The sequence below is a fragment of the Mastigoproctus giganteus genome, chromosome 5 (assembly GCF_048544385.1).
Source record: "Mastigoproctus giganteus isolate SK-2022 chromosome 5, ASM4854438v1, whole genome shotgun sequence".
Taxonomy (NCBI): Eukaryota; Metazoa; Arthropoda; class Arachnida; order Uropygi; family Thelyphonidae; genus Mastigoproctus; species Mastigoproctus giganteus.
In genome coordinates, this window is record NC_143579.1 from 153,056,947 (window position 1) to 153,081,810 (window position 24,864).

The window sequence follows — 24,864 nt, forward strand, 5'->3', positions numbered from 1 at the left end:
AAAACTTCCTGCAGCACGTCCTTATATAACAGGCTCACGGTATTTATGCACGTGGTTCAGTCGGCGCATGGTCTGAACTGGAAGCGGAAACAGCTCGGGAACGTGTCAAGCAAAACCGTTCATCCGTACTTAGGATGATAGTTTCAAATAGAAGATGCATACGCATACCTCTGTCCATATTCATAATATTGTGGTCTGATGAACAGATTCGCAGGCTCTTGAGCCATTTACAGTTCCAGAACCCATGCGCTCGATCCACAATAACCTCATCCTCTGGGGAGATTTGATGCTGCTTCTCCCAAAAATGTTCGGCCACAGCAGACTTATTGTAATCAGCGGTTTTTATAGCATTTGCATGTTCCCCCAGACGATCTTTGAGTCATCGTTTTGTCTCGCCCACATAACATTCCCCACAATCCGGGCATTTTATCCTGTATACTGCTCCACTACTCAGGTCCTTTGCTTTGGATCTTTTACCTGAGACAACACTGTGTTGCATAAACAATGGATTTCGGTTATTTGGAACACATCAGGAAGCACACTTTGATCCAATTAAGCGGCTGTTGCAATTATACACAGTTTCATATTCTTTTTTATATCTTTAATTTATTTATGTTAAATTTTGCATAACTGGGGCAAATTATCATTTCACTGAGCAACAAATTATGTTTAAATAAATTTCAGAATAAATTGAGCCAAATATTTAATATTTAAATATTCTGCATGCAGAACTTTTCATTTTCGCTCATCATCAAAACATCATTAATGACCTGTGCAAGGATATGTATGTTGTCCTTAAAGTCCTCCTCCTATCTAATCCTATTAAAGCAAAATACACAACAATTTAGAGAAAAATATTTGATATTTATAAATTTCATCTATATAACACCAGTGGGATGTTTTGGAACAGGCAGTGAGGCATAGGAACATGCAACCATCATCTATTATGATACTGTGGAAAGCCTTGTAACGAGCAGCAAGTCTGCTGATTCCTACAGACACTTCTGATACTGTTGCACGTGGAAGACAGCTTTCGATACCGTTGCCCATGGAAGACTCCTGTACAAATTGGAGCAGAATGGCATTCAGTGCAAGTTGCTACAATGTATAAAAGGATGGTTGAGTGTGAGAAGACAGAGTGGTAATCAATGGACACTGCTTTTCATGGGCTAATGTTATTAGCCCATGAAAAGCAATTGGACCAACACTGAGTCCCCCAGGGTTCAGTGTTGGTCCCATTGTTGTTTTGCATGTTTATCAATGATAATGATGAAGGTATATCAGACTTAAAGTCGAAGTTTGCAGATGATACAAAGGTTAATAGGGGTGCTAATGACAGTATGCTACTGCAACAGGATCTAGAAAAGTTGGGTAGATGGGCCGAGAAGTGGCAACCGAAGTTTAACACTGAGAAATGCAAAGTACTGCATATGGATAGAAGTAATCCCAGAGAAATGTACCAAATCTGTGGAGAATGAAAAAGACCTGGGGGTAATTGTGTAGTCAGATATGAAGTTTTCTGAGCAGTGCAGACAGACTGCCAGAGAAGGTCATAGAGGTCTTATCAATGATATACAAGAATTTTGCTTGTAGGGATAAGGAGCTGATTATCCCTTTGTAATAAGCAATGATCAGGCCATAGCTTTCGTACTACATATAGGTCTGGAGACCTCATTTTAGGAAGGATGTAGAGTTGCTAGAACAAGTACAGAGAAGGGCAACAAGATTAGTGAGGGGGAACAAAGGGGGGTGCTTACCAAGAAAGGCTTAAGTTCTGCAAATTGCAGCGTCTGGAGACCAGACACATGCATAAGATCTTGAATGGTTTGAGCAAGCTCAATGCTGATGGGTTTCTTCCTCTTGCCCAGATTAATTGCCCTGAGGGAAATAAATTCAAATTGATGAAAGACAGTTGTAGAATAGAATGTGCCAGTGGGTGGTTGATTTCTGGAACAAACTTCCATCTGTCATTGTGGAAGTTGATAACTTAAATAAATTCAAGAAAGACCTGGACAAACTTTTGGAGCGAATGGATGGGTGAAATGGGAAGTGTTTTTTTTTATTTTTTTTATTTTTGGCTGATGCTGTATAAGCTTGCTTTCTTGTATCTAATGCTAACTAGGAACCTGATGACTGATGGTTAAACCTTCTGCAGCTGTTTACATACCTGGAAGACATATTCAAATACAGGGTTAAATATCATGAATATATATACAGGGTGTCTCAAAAATATTGGTACAGACGCTTAGGGGAGGTAGGTGACATCTAAAGGAATGTCAATCGCATAGGAACCCATAACCAGAAATGTCACCGTAAGTCGATAGACGGCGCTGTTCATCAGTTCGCGCGAGAGAAAATTTCTGGTTTACTCATTCAAGCAGTAGTCACCACGCAAAGAGCATGCATCGATATACGAACTGTGAGCTGACAGACATGCACCTAGTGTATGGATTAGCAGAGGGCCCAGATGGTGCACCCCCATGCGGCACAACATCGCTTTGCAATAAATGTGTGGGCAGGTGTGGTTGGTGACTGCTTAGTTGGCCCATACCTGTTACCATCCCGCATGAACTCCGCTAAATATCGGATCTTTTTTGAACAAGTTCTACCAGGGTTACTTGACGATGCTCCAGCAAATGTGAGACACAACATTTGGATTCAACATGACGGGGTGCCTGCCCATTATAGAAGGTGTGTTCGTGACCATTTGAACAGGCGTTTTGGGCATCGATGGATTGGCTGTGGTTAACCTGTTGCCTGGCCCCAATGCTCACCTGATTTATCGAGCCTTGATTTTTTTCTGTTGGGGGCCCTCAAATCTATCATGTATGAATCGCATGTGGAGACAGAAATGGATCTCGTGGCGAGACTCGTCTGTGCTGCTGCTATTGTCAAAGAAACTCCAGGTGTGTTCTACGTCCGCCAATCCATGCTGCGTCATGTCACGCATGCATCGCATCTCATGGTGGAACCTTCGAGCATCTGTTGTAACATCATGAAATGCATCCATCTTGTACTCCATTGTTAATATTATGTCAAATAAATGTTTGCCACTAATTACTGTCTTGTGTCATTTCTGCTTCTTGTGCCTCTGCTACTACTTTTCCGTGATGTTTCCGGTTATGGGTTCCTATGCAATTCACATTCCTTTAGATGTTACCTACCTCCTCTAAACGTTTGTACCAATATTTTTGAGACACCCTGTATAGGGTTAAATGAACTTATTATGAAGTTTCTTTATAATAAGCCTGTACGTGTTCTATTTATAGCTATAAATTTTATTAAAAATTAAAATTTATCAATTATTCATTCAGTAACAACAGTTGAAAATTACAGTATGGGATCCCCCATATTGAGAATCACAAAATCCGGAAGGCTTGATAAAATCTGTTATTTTTATTCAATTAGATTATGCTATGCTAGCATTACTCTGCCCACCTGACTATCACACAACATGGTACACTGACAGTAATTTTTTCATGAAATTATCCCCCCACCAATTACCCCACACCCTCACAAAAGGAGAACTTGGAAATAACTATGTCAACACATGCAAACAGATATTTTATTTCAAATGGCTGAAAATGAAACTTAAGACAAATAAACTGTTTTACAGTAAGCTCCTCTGTTATGTTGGCAGCTGATGGGCTGCTGTGTGATAAGAGTATGGTAGGCATGACACAAAAGCTGAACCCTGTCACAAATGTAGATAATAAAATTTATTATCTGTGTTTCGTAAAAATAAAAATAGAAATTTATATTTTGCTTTTGGTGGTCAATACAAGAGTTAAATACAAATGTATTCATTCCATAGCTAATGTGGAGAATTTACATGTTTGCTAAGAAAAAAAAATGACACTTGCTCATCACTCTTACAGATTCTACAGAGTAAGTGGGGGGAAAGAGAGAGCATCTTGAAATATGAAAATTAACCCACACAGACACATGCCAAAATGAAACTGCTCACAATAAAAACACTTGTCTACGTTATCCCATATTCATATTAAAAATTAGGAAAGATTAGGTAAATTTTATTTCAGGCTAATGCAAATGTTAAAAGACATCCCCAACAGTTGCACTACATTGAAGTCATACTTTTACATATTAAAATACTTAATATTCGTTGTAAAAAGTACTGATATTAAGAAGACAAAATTTCAAACCCCCCCCCCCATATACTGAGGTTCTAGTATTTTTTTATTTAAAATTTTTCCACACTTAAATTTTGGTATTTTATATGTACTGTATCTATTTTTTTTTTTTTTTTTTTGTAAAAAAAACAAAATATTTTAATTTTTATATTTTGATGTTCAGTTGGTTGATTTGATTATAGTGGTATTAAAATTTGCATTTACTAACACTTTTTAGATAAATTAAATCTTAATATAAGATTTTTAATTATTTATTTTGTTTTCCACGTTGTGTTCCAATTTCTCTTGCTAAGGACCCAAAATCCAGAAAGCCTCTGTTTTCAAGCTTTCCAGATAAGGGGACCAGTACTGTATTTCATAAAACTGAAAGCAAATACTTACAGGCTGAACAAGTACATTATTTTTCCCATATAATAATGTTGACTTTGAATTTTGATGTAATGATTCTACATAATCTCTAGCAACCAAAGGTAAGATTCTGAAGTTTTCTTCTGAACTTCCAGATATTCTAACATCCCTTTTGTACTACAAAAATATAAACATTTGATAAAATAAAAATTCTTCCAAAGCCTTAAAATAATATTACAATGCTAAGATTAAAAGTGCAATAAGATACTAAAAAAATATTCACATCCACAAGTATATCAAGCATACAAAGTGCTATATATAGATCTATATCAACCTCTTCCATGGAAAAATGGAACATTAAAAATTTTTAATATTAAAATTAAAAGGTTTACTTTGCACCTTAATTTATAATTAAATAACTATTAGTGATAACATTTGTATCTAGTCTTTCATGTTGCTAATTGTTGAAAGTTGAAGTCCTTTTCAATTTCAACTAGCTGTGAAATAATGGAAGGCCTCATATCACACAGTCTGTACCGCTTGTTTTCACCAATTACAAATGGAAAGCACTACCTCATGCCCCTTATAGCCCTGTGAATCCTTGCAATTATGAGCTAGTCCATAAGCTCAAGGAAAGATTGCATGGAAAAAGATTTCTGGCTTTAGTAATGCTAAGTGCAGCCTTGACCCAATACATCAACCAACTTAACTTCAGAAGACAGTTAAATGGCATTCAAAAATTATCTGAACATTGTGAAGCAATCATAAATCCTGAAGAATACTACACTGAAGGTTTTTAAAGTAAATTATGTTATAAAATAAATTAATTCTAAATTAAATGCTCTTATATATTATACTTTTGGGATAACCTTTGTATTTTAATATTTTTATAATATGTGAATAAAGATACATTAGAATCACTCAAATTGACACTAAAGAGAAAATATGTTTGTACAGTGTTATTCTTTTATTATTATTTTTTGCAATTATGGGGATAGTAAGAAGAAATTCATTTTGCTCACATCCCTTCTTTTTAATTTTCACTCAATTTGATAGTGTGTGTGTTTGTGCTGTCTCTAAGTTATTTAAGTTTACAAACTTACATCTGCTGTTGTGGAAGTTGGTAGGTTGAATAATTCAATGCAGAGCTAGACAAACTATTGGAGGGAATGGAGAGGTGATGTGGCAAGTTTTTTTTTTTTTTTTCCCTAGTTGATGCTGTTATAAGCTTGCTTTCTTGTATCATTTGCCACTACTAATACTAATACTTAAAAGCAGTTGTCTCTTGTTTATTCCAAAAATCACCTACCAAAGTATAGGAACCAGATAGACACATATATGTAATACACTGCTGGTCCCTATTTCCTTCAGCTGTTGTTGTTGGGTTTCAAGTGCATCAGTGACTCAGACTATACTGAGCCATTAGGTATTATGTCTGAAAAAGGGTTGTAAATGGGCCAATCTGTGCTTTGTGTGTGCTGAAAAGCCTGCAACAACTCATGGAGGAAAACCCTATTCCCTCTCTTAAAAAAAAAAAAAAAAAAAAAAAAGTAACCTGCAGCCATTAACAACCCATTGCAGGATGGAAGCCTCCTCAACAATTCATGCTGATGGAAATGGGACCACAATCCGCCACGCTGGTCCAGTGAGGGTTGGCAGATCGAACGAATTTAGCAGTCAGGGGCTTGAACCCATGTCTACTCAAGGAGTGTGTGCTACTACACTCCCGCTCCTGACCACTCGGCTAAGGAGTGGCCTCCTCTCTGCTATGATAAGCTAACTACAGCTTTCACTGAGGAAGACTTTAGAAATTCCTCCAGTCGTTGACAGGTCTCAAACCAAACAAATGACAAGTGGTGAAATCACCATACTGTCATAGCAGCCCCTCCATCTGAAAGAAATCGGTTAAATAATAAAAAAAAAAAAATAGGGAGTTTAAGTCTGCAGTAAATAATGCAGACAACACTTGATTCATAACAGCCAACTGATATATACTAGCAAAATGAACAAGAGAACTTATAAATTATCTGAAGTTTCACTAAAATTTCTTTATTGCTGCTAAATGGCTGAACGAAACCCAAACTATCACAGGGCAGAAATGCTTGGTTTCTTGGAGAACATTTAATTCATGGACACTTAAGAACTGATTAAGCTTTAAATAAAAATGTATATATTCTGCTATTACTGATACAAATGACATATAAGGCTCTTCAATTTAATAAGTTACACCATAACTTATTAAATGGAAGACTTATTAAATCCACCAGAGACTAAACTAAAGTTATTTGTTATAATATGCCTTTTTCTTATCAGTAATGTAACTCTCTGATTTGACAAATTTAATGTGAAAAAAAGGGAACTTAAATAATTTTAACATATCTTCTTTTTTTGATCATCCTTAACAAATGCTTTGTTACAAAGATTTTTCACAAGGCAGATTTTTCCTTGTCAGGCCATTTGGATAATGCAGAATTACGATTTACAAAAAATATGTGAGAAATAATAAGACATAACCATTAGAAACATTCAGTCTTGCCCTGACTCTACTTCTGGCTTGCATTAGAACTATTAAAACATATTTTATTAAATAATTTGCTCCTTCATCCTCAGTTGTTTCTTGATAACAAAATTTCTTAAATTTTCCACATCAAGGGCACAATATACATAATTTGTATTCCAAGATTTAAATTCACTGAAGAAACAAATAACATAGTGCCTTTAACACTTTCAAAGTAGTCAAGGTTTAACACTACCCTATTACACTACTACTCTCCAATTTCCTTCGTATTACATTATAATCTCGATATTCCCATTGCTCTCTCCTTTTACAAGTGTTCCATTTCCAAAAACAGCTGAGAGACCTTATGACATACAGTGCTAACAACAAGAACAAATACAGTAGAATTTCATTAACACAAACTGGTATACAGAAAATTCATTTTTGTACAAGGCACATACTCATTGGAATAGGTTTTTCAACAAAAACATTTTTGTTCATTACAAAATTCAGTTAATATATGATACAAAGTCTGTTTTTACCCCTGTGAGAAATGTCATTTTGTATGGTTAATAATATCAAAAGCTTTCCTGGATTTCAGGAAAGCTTTTGATACTGTTGCACATGGAAGACTGCTGTACGAATTGGAGAGGTATGGCATTAAGGGTAAGTTGCTACAATGGATAAAGGGATGGTTGAGAGGGAGACAACAGAGAGTGGTAATCAATGGACAAAATGCCGTTAACAAATGTTATTAGTGGAGATCCCCAGGGTTTGGTGTTGAGGACCTCCACTAATTGTTGTTTTGTATATTTATCAATGATATTGATGAAGGTATATCAGGTTTAATGTCCAAGTTTGCAGATGATACAAAGGTTGGCAGGGTTGTTAACGGCAATAAAGACAGTATGCTACTCCAACTGGATCTAGATAAGTTGGGAAAATAGGCTGAGAAGTGGCAACCGAAGTTTAACATTGACAAATGCAAAGTACTGCATATGGATAGCAATAACTGAAGAGAAACGTACCAACTGTGTGGTACTACACTCAGGGAAGTGGAAAGTGAAAAAGACCTGGGGGTAATTGTGCTTGTTAGTTATTTGGTTTTTAGGAGCATTAGCAACTAAGGCCATATTGCTCCGGGAACATGCGGTGGTCATTCCCTGACCTTCCTCTGTATTTGGTGGTGACGGGCTCGAACCCCGGTCTAATCAAGAAGCGTGTGCTACGCACTGCTGCTCCTTCCCACCTGGCTACGGAGGCGCCAGGGGGTAATTGTGCAGTCAAATATGAAGTTCGCTGAGCAGTGCAGATGTGCTGCCAGGGCAGGTCATGGAGTCTTGTCAATGATATATAGGAATTTTACTAGCAGGAACAGGGAGGTGATTATCCCGACTCTGCAAGGCAAAAATCCCCATGAATTTATATAATTGCATTAGATCCTACCTCTCTGATAGAAAAATCAGGATAATAGCACCATTCCGGAGCCTGACAAGATCAGTCCGGAGGGGCTGCCCGCAGGGATCTGTCCTGGGGCCGCTCCTGTGGAATATTGTTTTTGATGAATTCCTGGCACTCGACTTGGGTGATGTCAACGCACAAGCTTTTGCAGATGATCTCGTCCTAATGGTGGCAGCAAGCTCTAGACCACAGTTAGAAGCCTGTGCAAACCATGCACTGCAAGTACTCCAGGACTGGGCAAACCTGCATACACTGGAGATTTTCCCGACCAAAATGAACTCAATTCTACTGAGAGGAACACTCAACATCAGACGGCCACCCCAGATAAAAGTAAGGGGAAGCACAATCAAACTAGCAAAACAGATGAAATACCTAGGCATTATCCTAGATTCCAACCTGTCCTTTAAACAACACCTCTTATATCTGAAGGAGAAGCTTAGCAAATACACAGCACTAGTAGTCGGAGTAACACGCAGAGACTGGGGACTAAATAAAAGAACATTATCCCTCTACTATAAAGCGATTTTCACCCCAGAAATTACTTATGGAGCCCCATCATGGTAATGCAAAGCAAGAACTGCAGTAAATAAAAGAATCCTCGAAACAATACAGCGAAAAATACTCCTCACCACCACCAGGGCATGTAACATGGTGAGTACCTGTGCGCTGCAGGTCCTGGCGGGAACTCTCCCTCTGGACCTGGAGGTGGCAAGATGTGGGTTGATGTACTACCTGGCAAAGGGAACACTGACCACGTTTGACTCTTTTACACTGGACCCTACAAACAACCACCGAACGGAAAAACAGAAAATCATGGAATACCTGAAAGAAACTTGGCAGAGGAGATAGCAAGAGATGACCAAGGGTGAAGTCACACGGAAATTTATACCCTACATAGACAAGACCTATCCAAAGGCCCCCAAATGGTTCTACCCAGGACTGAACACCACCTTCCTTGTGACGGGCCATGGGCCCTTTAATGCAAAACTGAATGCACTCGGACTGACCGAGGACCCAACTTGCACCTGTGGCAATATGGAGATGTGGCAACATATCATGCACAGATGTGAATGTTATGAGGAACAAAAAATCAGTACTCATCACCAGTATAAACTTCGTACCAAAAGACAATGAGCATCACCTCCTGGATTTGGAAGACGAGTACACCGCATTCAGCCGCTACGCCCAGGACATCTTTAACAGACTGAGAACAGAAATCGTTATCCACAACAATACAGAAACATCTGAATAGAAGAACTCCATTGAAACTAACCAAGGAGGAGACGTTCAAGACTACAGCATGAACATACCGCACGACTACAATCGATCAGAAGAAATTACCAACAAAGATACCTCTCCATTCATGACCTGGTGCAAAAGGCCAGGACTGATGCTCTCAACGAATATGACTACCTGAATTGACATCAAAGCAGTACTACAAACTGACCAGAGTCATCACTCCTCTTCCTGACCCCATAAGATGAACACGAGACTAGTGAGACACTGAACCAAGACTGTGACCTACCTGAAGTGACACTGAACTGAACATCCAAAAACCATGACTGTGACCGCAGTAACCCACCTGAAGTGATTCTGAACTGGCAATCAAAAACCATGACTGTGACCACAGATATCAGTGCACATGCCGCACTGATATCTGGGGTCATCTTCCCCTATTGGCCCCCATATTTCTGTCTTTTCCCCCCACTCTCTCTATACATCACAGTGTAGGCCCCACACAACAAAAACTTAAATAAACTTCCAAGGAGAAGCACAATCAAACTAGCAAAGCAGATGAAATACCAAAACAGATGAAATTATAACAGCCAAATCATGCATCAATTCCGAAATTTAACCCCATTAGCGAACCACCCCTTAAAATTGCGTTATTTTTTATTTATTTATTTATTTTATTTTAGGCCCTAGCCACTGAAATCTGAGGAAATTAGGTGGCAGGGCCTGTCAGAGTAAGTAACTATAATACTGGTGTACCTGGTCGTCTGCCCCCTACGGGGCTGAGTGTGGGCGACGTTGGGCCCCAGCAGGGGTCTAGCGGCTAAATGGCCAGAGGAACAATGATACACAAATTCCATACACTTTTAAATCTCTGGCCTTAACAGTGATCTGTTACACCCACAAAGAAAACTACGCGGAGATGGGGGAAACCCCTGGTGCATTTTACACGAACACACTTTACACTTATACAAGGCAATGGTCAGGCCACACCTAGAGTACTGTGTACAGGTCTGGAGGCCTCATTTTAGGAAGGATGTAGAGTTGCTAAAACGAGTACAAAGAAGGGCAACAAGATTAGTGAGGGGAACAAAGGGGTGCTCTTACCAAGGAAATCTTAAGTTCTGCAAATTGCAGTGCCTGGAGACTAGGCACTTGTGAGGTGATCTGATTGAGGCGTATAAGGCCTTGAGTGGGTTGAGCAAGCTGAATGCTGATGGGATTCTTCCTCTTTCTCAGACTAAGAACCTGAGGGAGCACAGTTTCAAATTGAGGAAAGATAGTTGTAGAATAGATGTGCAGAAATTTGCCTTTAGCCAGTGGGTAGTTGATTGGTGGAACAGGCTTCCATCTTCTGTTGTGGAAGCTAATAGCCTAAATAAATTTATGGCTGAGCTGGACAGGGATTTGGAACGAATGGAGGGGTGAAATGGGAGGGCATTTTTTTTTTTTTTTTTTTTTTTGGCTGATGCTGCATAAGTTTCCTTTCTTGCATCGTATGCCTCTGAGACCTATTATTGTCCTATTATTATTATCACATCATTATTGTCCTATTATTGTCCCACCACCATGGTATGCAAGTGAACAATTGGTTTTGCACTTCCCAATAGAACAATAGATAGTGCTGAATTGTTAGAATTTACTTTTATGTAAACAAAACCAGTTTATAGTAGTTATAATATAAAAATTGAATTAATTGTTGGTTGGACGTTAGGCAGAGCACGTATACAGCACACTGCTGCACTTGACTGTAAATGGTGCTGTGTGTTTCGAAACTTCAGAGCAGGTTAGTCTTTGGAATAATTTTGAAGGTTTTTTTTATCGTTATTTAATAAAATAAACTGTAGTTAATATATAGCTTGAATCCACATAATCATGTAGGTTAGTTTATTTTTGTATTTTGTAATTATTCAAAAAACTACAGCTGAATATTGAGATAGCCCTTGTTATCGATATTTTGACAGGTATTTCACAACTTTTCAGGTTTTGAAATTCCATAACTCGAAATTTCGGGTTCAGTGTTGGGTCCATTATTGTTTTCTGTATTTATAAATGATACTGATGATGGTATATCAAGCTTAATGTCCAAGTTTGCAGACGATACAAAGATTGGCAGGGTTGTTAAGGACACTAAAGACAGTATGCTGCTGCAACAGGATCTGGAAAGGTTGAGCAGATGGGCTGAGAGGTGGCAAATGAAGTTTAACATTGACAAATGTAAAGTACTACATATGGGAAACAGTAACCCCAGAGTAACGTATCAACTCTGTGGTACTACACTGACAGTTGTAGAGAATGAAAAGGACCTGGGGGTAATTGTGCAGGCTGATATGAAGTTTTCTGAGCAGTGCAGATGGGCTGCAAGAGTAGCTCATGGTGTCTTGTCAATGATATACAGGAATTTTTCTAGCAGGGATAAGGAGGTGATTATTCCCCTGTATAAGGCAACAGTCAGGCCACACCTTGAGTACTGTATACAGGTCTGGAGGCCTCATTTCAAGAAGGATGCAGAGCTTCTGGAACAAGTACGGAGAAGGGCAACAAGATTAGTGAATGGAACAAAGGGTTGCTCTTACGAAGAAAGACTTTAAGTTTTGCAAATTACAGTGTCTGTAGACTAGGCACTGGCGAGGTGATCTCATAGAGGTGTATAAAGCCTTGAATGGTTTGAACATGCTCAATGCTGATGGGATTCTTCCTCTTGTCAGAATAATCACCTGAGAGGGCATAAATTCATATTGAGGAAAGACAGATGTGCGGAAATTTGCCTTTAGCCAGCGGGTAGTTGGTTGGTGGAAAAGACTTCCATCCCTTGTTGTGGAAGTTGATAGCCTAAATAAATTTAAGGCTCAGCTGGACAGGTATTTCGAACAAATGGAGAGGTGAAATGGGAGTGTTTTTTTTTTTTTTTTTTTTTTGGTTTTATTTTGGCTGATGCTGCATAAGCTTGCTTTCTTGCATCATATGTCTCTACTAATGCTAATGATAGTGCTTTCATTCAATAGCTTAAATTTAACTTCTCTAGTGGTTAAAGTTTTGTTAAAGTGTGATCATTTTAATTATGTAATATACCACAAATTTAAATGCTGTCATATGTTACAAATATAAATTTTTTAATCTTTCTAAAGTTTCAAATTTTACTTTAATAATGGTGGTTACAAGATCCAATAACAATACAAAGTCCAAGGATATCATAATCCAGACGGAAATTCCTGCAGGCATTTCTGGTGTGTCATGATTGTCATTTTTATAGCCTGTGACATGTATTCTAAGGTTGGTCTTAGGGAAGAAAACTAGCTCAACTGATGATTCTTTTCTCTGCACCCGATGTAAGGAGTGTACCGGCCTGAAATTCGTAGTGTGTTACGAGAAGAATTTGAATCACTGAGGAAATGAGTGGTTACCTTAGAAACAAATATACAACTGGGAGCTCATCACGGACTCAAGTATCTCGTGACCTGTCGAGTGATGCACCCCTAATTCGGATCACAGCTAAGAATAGTCAAGTGCATACCACTCTGGTCAAGGATAAAGATAGGTGAATCAAGTCCACCTGTCTTTATTACAAGTTTTGTAATAAAGATAAGTAGACCAGAACCAGGGTGCATTTGCAGGGAGCAACAACTGATGAGGTTACCAACAGATTGTCAGATTTTAAGTGGGGGGGTAAAGAGAGCATTATTATTCATGTGTGGACTAATGGTATTAAATGAACATGACCTGACCATTTGTTGGATAAATATAGTACCATGCTGAAAAAATGCTGCGAGTTAGGTCAGAATGTGTATGTGTCTGCATTTCTGTCCAGACACCAAAGAAGGGCCTATATGCTGAGCCTTGTGGATTAATTCAAGACTTGATGGAATCTGCAAGACTCTAGGGTGGAAACCTTTATCAACATGGCCTGCACTTGTAGGTAGAAGGAATCTATTTTGTAGAGATGGTATTCATTTGACTTTTGCCAGTACAATTGAGGATACCTTAAGGGTTCAGAGAAGCTGCTAGTTAGGGGAAAAAGGGTAATATAGATCAGGTTTATATGGTGATATGGGTCAAAGTAATGCTTGCCCTCACATCAATTCTTGTTTGTTGCCACAACAGCTGATGTTGGCAAAATGTTCTGAGTGCAGCAACGTTTCAAATGAGTGGGATGTGAGAGACAGGGAAGCAAGCCTAAATAACTTCAAGGGTTGTGTCAGTGTAGTAAACTATAGAAGAATATTTAGTCATAACTGTGTCTACAATAATGTCAGGAGTGTTGTTAATAAAATGGTTGAATTTGAGGAATGGATAGTACAACTAATGCTGAATAATAGGACTAGCAGAAACAGAGTGCCATCTGTAAATTGGGGATGATGAGTTCTACTATAGTATGTATAATGTATTTAGGAAAGATAGTAAAGATAGAGGGGTGGAGTCATGCTTCTTATCAGAAGCAGCCTGAGCACGAAAAGGAAAAGAGCTTTGCTGAGTCTGAAGATATGTCTGCCAGCATAGAATCTGTGTGGTGTGAGTTAGTTGGAAGCAAAGGTATAGAGTGGAAGTAATCTATAGACAAGATTGTGAAAAACATGAGAGTCATTACATTCAATGCATGGGCAAGCAAGTGCATTTCTCTTATTACTGGTGACTTTAATCTGCCCCAGATTGATTAGAATAAGTGGGAGGGAAACTCACCTTGGAGCAAAATTTTTCTAAATAAACTAGATGATTATTATTTGTACTAGAGATGAAAATATTCTTGACCTCTTCAATACTCAAGAATTAGATGACATCATAGGACTTAAAATACAAGAACCATTGGCAGGTAGTGATCATGCAGTCATCGGTTGGAAGAAGAAGATGTTGCACGAGTTTTAATTTCAGAAGATAGGATTTGACAGTTTAAGGCAATATATGCCATCCGTTAATTGGGTGGATTGTAGAGTGAGGGCAAATACACTTGAATTATAGAATACCTTTAAAGCAAAAATCACAGAAGCCATGAATGTATATGTATCATTAAGAAAATATTGCAGGAGGAATGAATGAATGCAGAGCTGGCCAGTCATATAAAGCAGAAAAAGATAGCATGGGACAATTACAGAAAAATGATTAGTACCTGAAGCCTACAACAGCTACAAGTTGATTTGTAATAGTGCCACAGATAAGGTTATATAGGCGAAGACTGTGTATGGGAAAGAACTGGCTAAGAGAGCAAAGAATGGGGACAAGGAATTTTTCATGTATGTGAATACAAGGAAAAAAAAGCAAATCAGATATGAACCTTGTACTTTTCATGTACCGTTTTTTTCTAAACTTCAGTAAAGACAGTACCTGTACTGTGTTTACCGATGAAAGACCCTTCATGCTGAGAAGAGACTGTGCAAGTGAGGCTGAGTCTTATGAAATTAGTGATTTTGAAATAACAAATGACTATAAGAAAATTTTCGAGCATAAAGGCAAGTAAGGCTTCTGGAGTCGATGGCATATACCTAATAATTTTTAGAGAGGCCACCACGGAATGTATTGGACCATTGAAGTTAATTATGAGGGCATCTTTGGACACTGGAGAGATTTCTTTGGATTGGAAAAGTGCCAATGTATCACCAATACATAAAGGCAGTTCTAAGAGTGAAGTTGATAATTACAGAGCAGAGTTAGTCTGACTTCAGTGGTAGGAAAATCTTAGAGATATTAAGACTGCAATCCAGGACATTTAGATAATATGGCATTCTGGGTAACACAAAACACGGTTTTATTAAGAGAAAATCATGTTTAATTAACTTAGTCAGCTATTTTGACACAGTTACTTATGGGCTGGATGTAGGGAACAATTTCGATAGTCTATTTGGATTTTGGCAATGCATTTGACTCGGTCCCTCATGAGAGGTTACCGTATAAGCTGGAACATGTTGGGATTACTTGGAAAAATTCTAAGGTGGATTGCTTGGTGGCTGCAGGTAAGTAGAGGGCTGCAATTAATGGATATTCTTCAGATTGGTGTAAAATCAGAAGAGAGGTCCCTCAGGGATCGGTTCTTGGACCACTGTTGTTTCTGATTTTCATAAACGACATCGATGCTGGGATAAAGGGTGCGATGTAAAAATTTGCATACAATGTAAAGAGTGGTAGAGTGGTTAATTATTGGTACCAAGCAGTGCTCTTTCATGATGACTTGAACAGGCTGAAGAATGGTCAGAAAAATGGCCGCTTTTAATGCAGAAAAATTCAAGATCTTACACAAGGGAATAGCAACCCCAAATTAAATTATACACTTGATGGGGTTGAATTAAAAATAGTAGATGAAGAAAGGGATCTGGGAGTTATAATATAGGTAGATATGAAGTTTTCTGAGCAGTGTAAACAGGAACCCAGGAAAGCCCATGGTGTCCCAACGATAATTTATCGAACATTATCCTGTAGATATATTGAGGTCTTAGTCCCACCGTATAAGGCAATTGTAAGACCACATTTGAAATACTGTGCTCAAGTAAGGAGACTTTATCTGAAAAAAGACATTATACTTCTTGAAAGGGTCCAAAGATAGGCAAATCGCATGGTGAGATCGGAAAAAGAGCGATCTCTTTTTCCACATATGAAAGACTCTGTATATGTGGGCTGTAGAGCTTGGCAACCAGACACCTGAGAAGTATTAGTAATGGTTGCATGGTGCAAAAGTCTATGGCTTATGCTGCACCAGCCAAAAAAAACCCTGAATAAAACAATGATAAAAAAAAATAAATAAATAATAATAATAATTAATAAAAGAAAAGGAAATTAAACCTATTATCTTATGCGCTTCCCTCACCTGAAGGTACTATCCAGATGACCGTTGAATTTCCCCAACTAGTCAGCCTCTACCACCCATGTAGGCAACTTATTCCAGTAATTTATAATTGGCTAAAATAAAACTTCCTGCAGTCCAATCTAAACATTTCCCCCCCGTAACTTGATCATTGCCTCTGTAGCAATCCACCGAAACTTGAATTTATGAGAGGTATTAGTATTAATACTAATACCTCTCAGGTGTCTGGTTGCCAAGTTCTATAGCCCACATATACAGAGTCTTTCATATGATTGCTCTTTTTCCGATCTCACCACTATAGTTCTAGCATCATTTATAATCTTGAAGATTTCGTCCTCATTCATTTTATTGATGCCTCTCAGAGCCTTAAACACCTGAATCAAATCTCCTCTAAGGTGTCTAGTTTCCAAACTCTGCAACCCATTTTTGTACCCTTTCAAGAAGCTCGATGTCTTTCTTTATGTGCGGTCTCCATACTTGAACACAGTATTCCAAGTGTGGTCTAACAAAAGCCTTATATAATGGGATTATCACGTCCCTATCTCTACTTGCAAGAGTTCGATAGATCATCGATAGGACACCATGGGCCTTCCTTGCAACCTGTTTACAATGCTCAGAGAATTTCATGTCTGACCGTATCGTAACACCCAAGTCCCTTTCCTCCAGTACTGGGTTTAGTTGAACTCCACCACATGAATAAGTTATTTTGGGATTACTGTTTCGCAGGTGTAATACCTTACACTTTGTTGGATTAAAGCATAGCTGCCATTTCTCTGACCATTCCTGAAGTCCATCTAGGTCTCTCTGAAGAAGCTTAGCTTGACAGTGATCATTAACTACTCTACCAATCTTAACATCATCTGCAAATTTATACATCACGCCCTCTATCCCCTCGTCGATGTCGTTTATGAAAATTAAAAACAACAGTGGTCCTAATACTGATCCTTGGGGAACCACACACTTCTTACATCAACACAATATGAGGCATAGCCATTTATCACAACCCTCTGCCTCCTGCCCTGAAGCCATCCTGATATCCATCTAAGGATTTTCCCAGTGATTCCAACCTGTTCCAGCTTATAAAGCAACCGCTCATGTGGGACTGAGTCAAAAGCTTTGCTGAAATCTAAATAAACAATGTCGATATTATTCCCCAAATCCAGCTCGTGAGTGACCCTTTCAAAATAGCGAACCAGATTTGGTTTTCCCTTTACAAAACTATGTTGAGTATCCTTGAGAATTTCAATTCTATTCAAATGATCCTGAATTCCACCCTTGATCATTGTCTCCATGATTTTCCCTACCACTGAAGTCAGACTGACAGGTCGATAATTTCCCACTTCACTCTTAGAGCCACCCTTAAGTATAGAAGATACATTGGCACTTTTCCAATCCAACGGAATCTCCCCAGAGCCTAGTGATAGTCGCATAATTAGCCTCAATGGTTCAATGCACTCACTTGCCACCTCCCTTAAGATAATAGAGTATATTCCATCAACTCCAGGAACCTTACTGGCCTGTAGGTTCAAAAGTTTTTTCATTAAACAATCTTGCGAAATTTCAATATCATTAATTACATATTTTTCAACTTCGCTCCCACAATTTCCCATTGCCACAAAAGGTTTTTCATTTGTAAATATCGATGCAAAATAACTGTTGAGTTCATCTGCAATGGTAGCTGGTGTATTTAATTCTATCCCCTTTCCCTATGGACAAACTATGGAGCAGGACAAACCAGATCGTAAAGGTCCGATCTGGTTTGTCCTGCTCTTCTTTGCATTTATATGTGAATAATTCCTTATCCCCCCCTCTTTGTTCTGTTTGCTAGTGCTTTCTCATTAACTGCCTTTGCCTGTCGAACCTTTTCTGTGGCTCTATTACAGATCATCTTGTAGCTGTTATAGGCTTCAGTACTTTTTATTGCTCTGTAACCTTTCCATGCCACCTTTTTCTGCTCAAGTAATGTGGCAACTTGAATATTCATCCAACCTGGAACCCTCCTCATGGAGTATTTTTTTAATGGTAAATACGCATTCACGGCATCTGTGATTAATGTTTTAAAAGCATACCACAGTTCAATTGTATTCATTCTCTGTGCAATATCTACCCAGTTAATAGAGGCCATGTAGTACCTTAAGGCATCGTAATTTCCTTTTCTGAAATTAAAACCCATTCCTTTGCCTTTCACTACTGCTACCTCTCTCATCATCATCCACCGTAGAACTCCGTGATCACTTCCTGCTACTGGTTCCTCTACTGTCAGCCCTGTTATGTCATCTGATTCATGGGTGATGATGAGGTCTAGGATATTCTTTTCTCTAGTACTTTCCCTGACATGTTGATACAAATAACAGTCATCTAGTTGATTTAAAAATTTTGTTCTCCATGTCGAGTTTCCTTCTCATTTACTCAAATCAATTAGAGGCAAATTGAAATCACTCATAATAAGACATTGACACTTACTTGCCCATTCCATTTGCACATAGAGGCTTTCGTCATAATTTTCCCAATCACCTGGTCTGTAGATTACTCCTACTCGCATTACACCTTTATTTCCAACTATCTCACACCATACAGATTCTATACTAGCATCTGAAACATCTGAATCCGGGAAAGCTATCGTCACACTCAGGCTACTTCTGATAAGAAGCATTACCCCACCACCCCTTCTATCTACCCTATCCTTCCTAAATACATTATACAAGCTTTACTGAAACTTATCATCCCCAATTTCTGGGTGGCACCACGTCTCCATAAGCCCTATTATGTCCGCGTTACTTGTTTTAACCAGCAGTTTGAATTCGCTCATTTTATTGACGACACTTCTAACATTACTATATAAACAATTAAGACTTACTGTTCTTGTATATTTAACAACCCTAACACAACCCTTGAAGTTTTTTAGGCTCGTTTCGCTGGCATTAGCTACCGGCTCACTTGAAACGTTTCTGCTCCCAGAACATCTAGATAATATGTCCAACTGGGGTAACAGATAAGAACCTAAATCAGGTGACCTGACTGAGGTTTATAAGGCTCTGAGAAGGGTTATTTAAATGAACGAAGGCAGAATTTTCATTGTTACAGAGAATTCCTGAACTCATGGACATAGATTCAAATTACAGAAGAAAAGGTTTAGGCAAGATTGTAGTATTTTCTTTCAGCCAGTGAATCAATGATTGCTGGAACAGGCTGTTTTCACAGGTAGTGGAGAGCAACAGTTTGAATAAATTCAAAGTGAACTGGATAGTTACCTATGTGACTAGGAAAGAAAATAATTTCTATTTTCTTATCTACTTTCCCCCTCCCCGGCCAGTGAAGCAAAATCCTGTGGCTTCCTTGTACTGTATGGCTATTACTATTAAAACACTGAAAATCATTGAGGTCAGTTGCATTTGTTACATCATATTCAAAGACTTTTGTTATAACCTATTGTTGTGCCATTTTTAAAAGGATCTGACCCGATATCTTTTAAGTTTGTGTTTTTAAATTAAAAGTTAGTTTATATTACACCTCATGTAGCAATTATATTGTGAAAGCAGAAAAAGAGAATTAAGCCAGGAATTTAAACTGGAAATTACACAAGAGGCTAACAAGAAGGAACAAAGTAAAACAGACACTGCAAAATAATTCAACAACTTTTCACCTATTTTCACTACTCTAAAACTAAGAAAAACATATGTTCTGTACTGTACTTTCAAACTTCTTAATTTGGAAGTACAGTATAAAACATATAATTAATTGAAAATTACTGTCTTAGTAAGTGAGGCTGATGGTGTCATAAGACCAGCATTACAGGAATGTAAGTATTCATGGCTATCTAATTACTTAAGTTATATTTAATTAATTTTATTAACTAAATTAACTGATTTAAATTACAAAAATTAATTTTTACCTGATGTTTACTAAGAACTAACTGTTGACTAATGCAGGATCGATTACATATAATTACTAAAGGCTAAATATTCACAAGTAAGAAATTCGTAATCAAATTAACAACTCTATGTAAATAAGTCATCATAATTATTATTATTAATCATATGGTGCAAGGAAGCCTGAGGCTTATGCTGCGCCAACAAAAAAAAAAAAAAAAAAAAAATTCTGAGTTGCCCTGAGAGTGAGAGAGAAGTAGAAAGGAATCACCAAGAAAGAGAAGAATGATGATATCCAGCTCAGGACCCTGGGTGTGCCATGCCCATACTCACCAGATGTGAGCCCCTACCAGTTATGCTGTCTTTACAGTCACTGACAAAGTGGTATACAAAGTATACCACAAAACATTTGAGAATAATCTAATTCTTTAAGAAATTAAAGGCAGATTATATGGGTTGAAGTGCTCATCAACAGGGATAACTTAGTTTTGTGAAATGTTTGCAGTGAATTGGGACCAGTTAACAAAGAAAATGACTGATGTCATTCTGTGTGAGCCATTCTTGAAAAATATGAGACATAACATAGTTTTAATTGTGATGTGATGGGTATATTTTATAATTTAATATTAGTATTAAAATGGTATAACGATACCACAAAGTGAACTTATTCACCATCTGTCGGGGTGGAGGCTATCCGATTCTTCCTCAAAAGAATTGGATAGCCCCCCAATTCCTCAAACTTTGCTAAACCATTTGCCTCCATCATCTCTTGCAAACAACTTCTTCAAGCATTGCCTAATGGTGGTTGAAGCAGTCAACTTCATATCATCAAATCTAAATTTCTTCTCTTCAGATTTTATATTTGTGCCCTCTGGTTCATGTCTCACTCATCAGTTAGAATATTCCTTGCTCATTTATTTTACTAATCGTTCCATATGCAATTCAATCAAATTAAATTAGTGAACTCTAAACATCAAGTCTTCTAAGCAGTTCCTCATAGGGATAATGCTTAGTGCTCTTCACCAATCTAGTCACCCTTCTTTTCAATTCACCTTCTCTGGAAATTCTCTATCTTTCTTTAGATGCTGTATCCAGATCTGGATGCGGTATTCTAAGTGTGGTCAGAAAACCATCTTACAGAGAGGAATAACGACCTCCTCTCCACCTACAAATTCCTACAAATCATCAATAGAATACCAGGTGCTCTTCTTGCTACCTGCTTGTACTGCATGTTGAACTTTAGGTCTTTGTGTTTCACAATCCCCAAGTCTTTCTCATCTAAACATATTCTAGGACATGCCTCAGACTTCATGAAAGTTTAACTGAGGTGCAAGTTAGTGCAACAGCATAATTTTTCTCATTGTAGGCGTCCTTTAATTCTTCTCCATCTAATCCATAACTATTCCTTGGTTTCTGTTCCAAGTGCAGTACTTTGAATATGGAGCATTAAAATTCAGTTGACAATAGGATTTGGATTGACTGCAGAAATGGTCTTAAAAATTAAGACCATTTCTGCAGTTAATCCAAATCCTATAGAAGCAGGATAGCCTAATTCTGAATCTTGACCACCTTCCCAAACTTTTAGTCATCAACAAACTTTGACAGCTTTCTCTGTATTCCCTTGTCAATATCATTTAGAAAGAGAAGAAACAAGTGAGGACCTAACACAGATTCTCGAGGGATCCCACTTGCTACTCAGTCTGCTCTGAAGAATACTCATTTATGATCAACCTGTCACCCAACCTTCAATCAATTCCTAACCCACTGATGTAATGTCAAAGCTGTTTCTTGTGTCCAACTCTTTTATATCCTCATAATAGTAATTTGCCAAATTCGTAAGGCAAAGATCTCCCCTTCACAAGATCATGCTCACACCATTTTAGACCATTCTTGTCAAGATGATCCTGTAATTGTGTGTTTAACCATAGATTCCAGTTTTATCAGCAATAAAAGTTAAACACTTTTAAGATTAGTTCCCCTCTCACTTCTAACCTTGGTGTGAAAAGAAGACTACCTTAGACACAGTAAATGGATTTCCAAATACCGTATTGATCCATGTCACAATCTAGTACTCAAAATGTAAAAAAACCTTTGAGGTGTACTGTGGGGGCAAAGGACTAAATTGAGGATATGTATAGGGTGACTATCATGGTAATGTATCTCAAGATAGACAGATTCCTTTATTAGTTTTTCATCACAAATCCCACTGGGCTGCTGTTTTGTGATCCACAAGGTGCCAAGAATTTTTTTCTTGGAAGCAGAGAAGTGTCAAAAGGGAAAGTTTACAGTCCCATATCAATCCTAAGTCACTGGATATTTTGCTTTTTTTTTAATGATTATCCATTCCAGTGAGTTATTCAGAGTGTTTAGTTTTACTTGTTTATAAAAGAGACATGCGGATTTTATGTTTAATGCTTAAGGTAGTATGAGCTGTAATACTCAATACGTTCTACGTTGATATTAATATTTGTAAAATAATAAGAGGAGTTTACCTCAATATAGTACGTAGAAACTTCCGTATGATACTCTCCAGAAATTAAAACGAAAAAATTGAAAACTTACATTAGAGTAAAAAATAAATAATTCCTGCAAATAAATAAATAAAATAAATAAATAATTTCATTCCTGTGATCACAACATATGGTCGAAAAGCATTCTCAGCTTCAGGAAGGAAAATCGTTTTGAATATTTTCGTTAGATTCTTTTTAATTTATAATTGCGTTAAATTGATTTTTAATTGTGTTAAATTGGTTTTTAATTATTTATTTTTTACTCTAATGTAAGTTTTCAATTTTTTCGTTTTAATTTCTGGAGAGTATCATACAGAAGTTTTCTACGTACTATATTGAGGTAAACTCTTATTATTTTACAAAGTTTAATGCTTAAATAACGTTGCAGATCAATAAGTTGTCAGATGATATTTTTTGACTTCTCACTCTGGTTGTAAACACAAGAACATAGACTTTGTGGCACCCATAATTCATTAAGATGTTGACAGCCTTTCCATTATGCTTGACTGATATTTCTGTTAGCCAGAAGATCCCAAAGTAAATTTAAAATATTTTACTGATCACAAAATGATTTTCATGGATTGTCAGGAGGAACTGAGTATCAATCTTATCTGATGCTGACTGTATATAAAAAAGAAACATCAAATTATTCTTTCATGTTGAGAGTTTTCTAAATCCTATGCATTGTTTTCAGAAGGTATTAGTAAAACCACACAACAACAGCGACACTTCCTATATCACCAGCCCATACCACCATACAGATTGCCCATACCTCAGCATAATTCCTCTAGTAAAAGGAAGAATGTCATCAGCATTGGGCTTACTTAATCTATTCAAAGCCTTAAAAACCTGAATCTAATCAAATTAAATGTGCCAAGCATCCAGATGTAGCAAATTGCAGAACTGGAGCTCTTCTCTGGTAAAAGCAACCTTTCGTTCTACTTGCTCTTTACTCTTCTTTCTACTTGCTCCTTACTTGCTCCTTGCCCCATTTCAACAGATCTACATTGTTCCTAAAATCAGGCCTTCAGATCTGTGTGCAGTACTCAAGATGTGGTCTAACCATTGCCTTGCACAACATGATAAGCACCTCATTATCACTGTTGGCAAAATTTGTACTTGTTAAGTAAGCTGACCTGTACATGTTAAGTAAGTCCACAAAACTTCTGCTCTTGATGTCATTAGTGCCAACATGTACAATATCACCTTTTGTACCCTTAAAAGATATCTACTCTACAGTGTTATCAACTTTTGCCCCTGGTAGACATAACCAGGGGCAGTCTTCAAGGCAGAATGTGTACTAGCACATTCTACCTTGAAGACTGCCGCTGTGTTGCAAAATGCACAGGAGTGAGCTGTGGCATTGAGTTGGGCAGCTGAGACCTTGATGGGCTCCGCATCTTAATTTCTTTGAGGGCATCTACCCTAATCTTCAAACTCTCATAGATGCCCATGAGAATGTTGGGGTTGTGCCTAATTTCTTCACACACTCAACACCTAGCGCGCGCACACACACACGCGCACACACACACACACACGCGCACACGCACACACACACTCACACTCCTTGGCTAGATCATGTCTTATATTGATGAATATACAACTGTTGTTTTTACTTTCCAGTAAAACCAATTTTATGCAGCCACTGGATCAAGGCATTATTTATAACCTCAAAAAAGATAAGATACTTGGAGATCAAGTTCCCTCCAAAATAGGAGGGAACAATTTGTAGCCAAAGTGGAAAAGCTTGGCAAAGTATTGCATCAAGTGTAATAATCAACTGCTTTAGAAAGAGTGAATTTGAAGAATATATCACTGAAAAACATTGTCCAGCAAACAAATATGACAGCACTATTGAGGAATGGACTTGGAAGCATGTATTTTGTTGAAAAATTTGTGGAATTTATTAAGGTGTATGATGAAGTTGCTAAAACAACAAGTCTGTTACAAACTATGAAAGAAAAAAAAAAAAAAAAAAATCACAAAACCAGTGATGAAAGTGAAAGTA

General features: G+C 37.7%; 1 protein-coding gene across 3 annotated transcripts in view; it reads right to left on the reverse strand.

Annotated features, from left to right (window-relative positions):
• Positions 1-24,864, reverse strand: part of LOC150085771 (small G protein signaling modulator 1-like) — a 744,108-nt gene that overhangs the window by 587,653 nt on the left and 131,591 nt on the right. For all 3 annotated transcript variants that reach the window (XM_090374245.1, XM_090374244.1, XM_090374243.1), the window contains exon 8: positions 4,533-4,676. In XM_090374245.1, the coding sequence (XP_090230371.1) occupies positions 4,533-4,676 (144 nt within the window). The remainder of the gene's footprint in view (positions 1-4,532; positions 4,677-24,864) is intronic.